Source organism: Bison bison, unplaced genomic scaffold (genome assembly GCF_000754665.1).
Source record: "Bison bison bison isolate TAMUID 2011002044 unplaced genomic scaffold, Bison_UMD1.0 scf7180017855059, whole genome shotgun sequence".
NCBI classification, from domain to species: domain Eukaryota; kingdom Metazoa; phylum Chordata; class Mammalia; order Artiodactyla; family Bovidae; genus Bison; species Bison bison.
The window spans coordinates 7,088-13,559 of record NW_011485632.1 but is presented as its reverse complement, the minus strand read 5'-3'; the positions used below and the strand labels follow the sequence as shown (position 1 = coordinate 13,559).

At 43.2% G+C, this 6,472-nt stretch overlaps 1 protein-coding gene across 1 annotated transcript in view; it reads left to right on the top strand.

Annotated features, from left to right (window-relative positions):
* Positions 1-4,628, top strand: part of SHROOM4 (shroom family member 4) — an 11,335-nt gene extending 6,707 nt beyond the window's left edge. Inside the window, exon 2 of the mRNA XM_010857997.1 lies at positions 3,573-4,628. Within this exon, the coding sequence (XP_010856299.1) occupies positions 3,573-3,638 (66 nt within the window). The 3' untranslated portion in view covers positions 3,639-4,628. The remainder of the gene's footprint in view (positions 1-3,572) is intronic.
* Positions 4,629-6,472: the final 1,844 nt, after the last annotated feature.

Genomic DNA, 6,472 nt, shown 5'->3' with positions numbered 1-6,472 from the left:
CTCTGCATTGGAAGGCAGATTCTTAACCACTCCCCACCAGGGAAGTCCTACATTGATTGATTTTTGAAACAAGAACTAGCCTAGCACTGCCAGAATAAATCCCACTTGGTTATGACATCTTAGCCTTTTTATATGTTACCAGATTTGGTTTGCTAATAGTTTGTTAAGGTTTTTTTTTTGTTTGTTTGTTTATGCATTGATGTTTCAGGGATTTTAGTCTATAGTTTTCTCATGATGTCCATGTCTGGTTTATATATCTAGATATTGACCTTACCAAATCAGTTGGGAAATGTTTTCTTCTCTCCTATTTTCAAGAAGAGTTTGTATAGAATTGGCTTTTTTTTTTTTTCCTTGCATGTTTGTTAGAATTCATCATTGAAGACATGTGTGCCTAGAGTTTTCTTTGTGGAAAGATTTTTAATGACAACGTCAATTTATTTAATAGATACAGAGTTATTTGTGCTATCTATTTCTTCTTGAATGAGCTTTGGTAGTTTGCCTTTCAAGGAATTTGTTGATTTCATTTAAGTTTTCAAATGTATGGGGTAAAGTACTTTGAAATGCATAAAGAATTTAAGATGAATTTGTGGATGGATAACAGAACAAATAGATATGTGATAGGGTAAACATAGTAAAATACTAATTGTAAAATCTATACAATGGTGGATATACAGATATTCATTGTAAACTTGCTCAACTTTTCTATATGTTGGAAAATATTCATAATAAAATGTAGGGGGGAAAAGGAGAGGAAATATGAAATAGTGGTTTAAGGGCTTGATGGTAGAACCAGACTACCTGGGTTTGAATTCTTAAGCATTCCCATCTAAAAAATGGGAATAATAATAGTACCTATTTCATACATTGGTTGAGAGGATTAAATGATGTAACATATACAAGGCACTTAGAACAGTGACTGCCAGATAGTAATTATCTTTTAAGGGTGAGTTATTATCTTTTAAAATAAAGGGAGATTTGGGCTTACCTTGAGAAATTTTTGCCAAAAGAAGGATCTGCAAGTAGACAGTGGAGGAAAAGGGTTAATGTTGGGGGTGGGGTACACAGAAGATGGTTGCAGAATTGTCAGCCAGTAACTCCATGAAGGAAAGCAGTGAAATTTGCACATTGTAGTAGCTGGCAGCAGCAATACAGGTGTGCCTGTGCCCATCCATGCCTCTTCTTTTATATTCTGAGGGAAGGACATATTGGTCTCCTAATGTCTGTTAGATGAGCTAAGTAGGTCTGCTTAGACGCTAGGCTTTTAGACATATGGATGGCCATCCACGAGGCATTTTGTGCCCATTTCTACCCCTGCCAGCTGAACCACCTTCCCCTCAGACATGGGAAAAACTTTTAGCATGGGTTAGGATTCCCCAGCTTAGCTGGCTAGGTAGTTGTAATGGTGGCTATCTGAAGTAGGATTGAGATCCTGCTCGTTATGCCCCCTGGACGTGGTTGGGAAGCTAACTGGCTCCTATTCGGTGCTGTTAAGAAAACTGAAATCAGCACACATCTAAATCTTTCATGCTTCATGCCAGTTAGTTTTGCATATATATAAAATTATTTCATTTAGCAATTATATGAGATATGTTATAATAGGACCCCATTTTCCAGCTAAGAAAGCTGAGGTCACACATCTTACAAGTGGTGAAGCCAGGATTTAAACAACATAATGATTACCAACATTTGAGTGTCTACTGTGTACCAGGTGCTGTTCTAGGTGCTTTACAGGTATCAACTCACATGGTTGTCAAAGCAATCAAGAAATAGATACTGTTATTATTATGATCACTATTAAATAGCTTGAGAAAATGAGCTAAGATAAACTGCTGTGTAGTCTGCCTGAGGTCACACACAGTGTGGGATTTGAATCCATGTAGTGTAGCCTCCAAGGCCAGGCTCCAAGTTGTGCTACGCTGCCTCTCCATAAGCTGATTGCAAAGCCCATGCCCTCTCCAGTCTGGCAGGATGCCTTCTAGCAGTACAACTTCACTCAGGCACCAAGTTCCTACCATAATCAATCCTCATCCGCAACAAGTCGTGGAGATAACTGCCTCTTTGATTCAAAGAGTGCATACAATTTACAGCAACCTAAGTGGCTCAGCGGGGAAAATAATGTAAGGTGATACTGGGGACTTGGGGGATTGAGAGTTGGGACAGGACTTTGTTTGCTTTGGACACTGCTATTTTCTGAGCACTCCCCATAGGGCTAGACAGGGAATGGACAGGAAATCCTGGCTCCCACTGTGGCCGAATGAGTAATACTGTCTTTGAAAGCAGGGACATCTCACAAGGGCGTCAGGCACAATCTGAAGTTGAACAAGTGGTTTTTGCTGCTCTAACTTGACAGGTACAGGCAGAGAGACTGTTCTGGTTATGTGAAAGCTGTGAAACCTCATCTATTCTATGGCCACTAAGATCCCTAGCCTCCTACATGCCAAGTGCTGTACTAGGCATTCTCTGCACACATCCCATTTTATCCTCACTCCTGGGAACCCAGCAAGGCTAGATAGCACAGTCCTTATTTTCCAGATAGGAAGTTTGAGGTCCTGGGAGGTGACATAGCTGCTCTCAAACAAAAAATATCTTAACCAGGATGACTGACAACCACATCTTACCTACACAAGGTAGTAAATTTTTTTTGCTGAGGCAAAGGTAATAAAAGCTTGAACAGGACCAATAATCGCATTGGGGAGAGAGACTTTGGAAGGTCAGTGAGGTTTAGGAAAAATTGCATTCCCAACGGAATAAGTTCTGAGTCTCTTGGTAGAAGGTATGGAATGCTGAAATTAGAGAGGATGTCAAAGGCAAATTTTCATTAGGCTTGGAACTAGGATAGAAGGCAGGGACATTTCTACAAATGGCATATGCAGCTTGGGCTGCAGGGAAAGAATGCTTGGGCAAAGCCCTTATGGATAAAATGCCCAGGGTGAAAAGTCTGCTCCTGTAATATGGGGAATGTGGCACCCAGCACACATGTTCCCCAGAAATGAGCCCACCTCAGCCCCTTTCAGCAGGTCTGGGAGGAGGAGGAAGGGCCCCTACGGTACTGGGGTTGGCTGGCATGCATGTTCTCTAGCTGCCTCCCCCAGGACAGGGTTGCGGCAGCAGGAGCTTTAGTTCTCAAAGTCATCTTAAGGGCTGCAACGTCCAAGAAGATGCTTTCTTTGGTGGAAGAGGCTAGAGGAATGAGCAGGTCCACTGGGAATAGCAAATAAAAAGATCTTTGCAAGAGCCAGAACAAACAGCAAACATGCTAAACTGGTTTTTAACATGGTTTGGGAGGGGAGTAGAGAAAAAGGGTAACTCAGAGTTTCTAGATCACACTGAGGTCTCTGAGTGCTATCTTAGACTCTGCATGGCCCCAGCAGTGCAGAAGGCCTCCTGACAGAAAGGCAGCCCTCTAGGTACATAGTTCTCTACCCTGCATAGGAGAGTAAAAGGAATCAGCTGGTGGGGGGCAGCGGTGGCACCTGGCCTTGGACAGGCTCCTGACCGATTCACAGTTTTGAAGCCATCTAGATTACCTGGCTGTTCAGAGCTCCCTAACTTATCAGAATTTTGCTTTGCAGGAATTTCCTGGGGACAAATGGAAACCAATAACAGGAAACAGGAAGACCAGCCAGTCAGGGAGGTAAGTTGACCACTCATGGAGTTGGGTAAGTTAGTACCTCTGAGGTTTCCGTGGAAATTGATAAGGTTTTCTATTTGCCGTGTTTCCTTTGAGGAACCTGGTCTGGTGTCAATACCAAGGGGTTGACGTATAGATGGAATCCAGCCTGCCTCCCAGGCAGCTGGGCTATAGACCAAACTGACTGGTAGCACATTTTGGAATACATCATAGTCAGGAGTGTTGCAGGACATTATGCTTATCAGCTCAGAGGCCTGAGGCAAGTGCCCAGGCACAAGGACGTGGGGACTAGACCATGCTGAAACATAGATGGGAAGGCATAAACTATGCTTACCTTCCCAGTGGCCACTGGGTGATTGGAGGAGCCAGAGAGGAGGCAAGGCTGTCCAGCTACTGCTGTGCCTTTGCTTCAGAGTGTTTCTTGTGTTCTGCCACCTTTCTTTTTATAGGACTCATTGAGAGCTTCAGGTCTACTCATTAAAAGTCCAAGGCAGAGCCTGCTAACGATAGGTTAGAATTCCTGAAGAAGGTAGAAACATTTTTACAAATGGTGTATGTAGCTTGGGCTGGAGGGGAAAGAGGTGCTTGGGCAGAGCCCTTAATAATGCCTTTAATAATTTATACTAATTTAATAATTTAATAAAAGGCAGAGCCCTTAATAATGTCCAGAGTAGAGACTCTGCTCCTGTAATGTGGGGAACATGGCACCTGGCACTCATACTCCGAAGAGATGAGCCCACCTATCATAGTGATCACGACAAGGAGACAATTACCTCCTCCAGGGTCCTCTCCCATCAGCCTGGTTGGAACCCCTTTTTTGTGACGTTTCTCTTCTATCCAGTGATATACTTTTCAGCCAGTTCTTCTCCAGGACAGTATTAGATATTCAACACAACCCCTTTCCTCAAAGAGCTCACAGTCTAGTAAGGGTACTCGGTCACATCTGACTCTTTGTGACCCTATGGACTGTAGCCCACCAGGCTCCTCTGTCCAAGGGATTCTCCAGGCGAGAATACTGGAGTGGGTTGCCATTTCCTTCTCCAAGGAATCTTCCCAACCCAAGGATCGAACCCACGTCTCCTGTATCTCCTGCATTGCAGGCATATTCTTTACCCGCTGAGCCATTGGGGAAGCCAAAATTATATTTACTCAAACTCCACAAATGAAGGACAGGCAGGGAAGATGGCTTTTAGCTGTGCCTCTGTGGGGGCACCTAGGGAGAGGACTAGAATCTGGGTCTCTTGATCTCTGAAAATCCCAGGGTTCTTTCCAGGGCTCCACATTATCCCCTGTGACTTGGTAGTCAGGCAGAAATAATTTTGGTTTTCTTCTGACTCCAAAATCTGGGAAACCTATCAGTTTTCCAGTTGGCAATGGAAAGAGAGGAAGTCAACATTTATTGATCATCTACTAAGTGTCATTCATTGGGTTGGATCTTCTTATACCCATAATCTCCACAAAATCTCCAATTTCTACAACAGTTAATTGTACTACCTGTTGTATAGATGAGGTCTAAAGAGGTTATATAACTTAGCTGAGGTCACACAGCTAGTTAAGTGATGGAGCCAGGACTCAGACCCAGGTTGGTCTGGTCCCAAAGTGCATGCTTTTTCCATTATAACTGCTTCAATCAAGATCCCAGAGGAAACCCTTCAAATGGACCCCTCATCATAATTTCTCAGGAATCTGAGGCCTGGGTGGGAATACTATGGGATTCTGTGGCTGGTCTTGATTCCTCACTATAGGCTGATTTGTACCACGTTCTTGGTGAACTTTCACCATGGTCTGGTGGGTCTGCTGAGTTTCCCATATTAGACTGAGACTGTCGAGAAAGGAGACCACCCCTTGGTCATGGATGCCTCCATGCCTAGCACAGTGCCTGACACAGAGAAGCTGCTTGAGATATTTTTGTCATTTGCCTACCAAATGAAGAAACAGAGCCTCTTCCACCATTGAAAGGGTGAAATGACACAAAAATAATAATGCTGACTTAACATTTCTTGAGCACAGTGCTCGATTCTAGGCACCATTCAAAGCACTTTGGAAATATTAAATATACCATAACCTTAAGGGGTATATACTATTAATTGGAGAGCCAATTGACAGAAGAAACTGAAGCACGCACAGATAAAATCATTTGCGTAATGTCCCACAGCTAGACCCCGGTTGTTGTTTTTCAGTCGCTAAGTCATGTCTGACTTTTTGTCACCCCATGGACTGCAGCACACCAGGCTTTCCTGTCTTTCACTCTCACCCAGAGTTTGCTCAAACTCATGCCCATTGAGTTGGTGATGCCATCCAACCATCTCATTCTCTGTCTCCCCATTCTCCTCCTGCCTTCAATCTTTCCCAGCTTGAGGGTGTTTTCCAATGTGTTGGCTCTTTGCATTAGGTGGCCAAAGTACTGGAGCTTCAGACCAGGTAATCTAACTTTAGAGACACTGTACTATGCTATGGTGCTTCTCCAAAATGGCTGTCTTACTAATCAGCCAGTCAAATAAGAGGATTTTATTTAAAACCTGGTGTGTGTAATGCCTGTTTTGAAGTAAGCAGGGAAATATTAGAGAAAAGCATCAGGAAGCATAATGCCTGCTCATCCCTAGCTTGAGCAAGGAAGACTAATCTATACAAAGTTAAGTAGCAGTAATGATAAATTACCATTTGCAAGACAACCTAGGTGCCACCAGCTAAGTTATACATACTCTGTTTTATCTTCCCCAAAACTCTGTCAGATAGGCATTGTTATAGGGCGTTGGTTCTCAAACTTGAGTGTGCATTAGAAATACCTGGAGGAGTTATTAAAAAAAAACTGGGATAGATGGTAGTTCCCACCCCACCCCC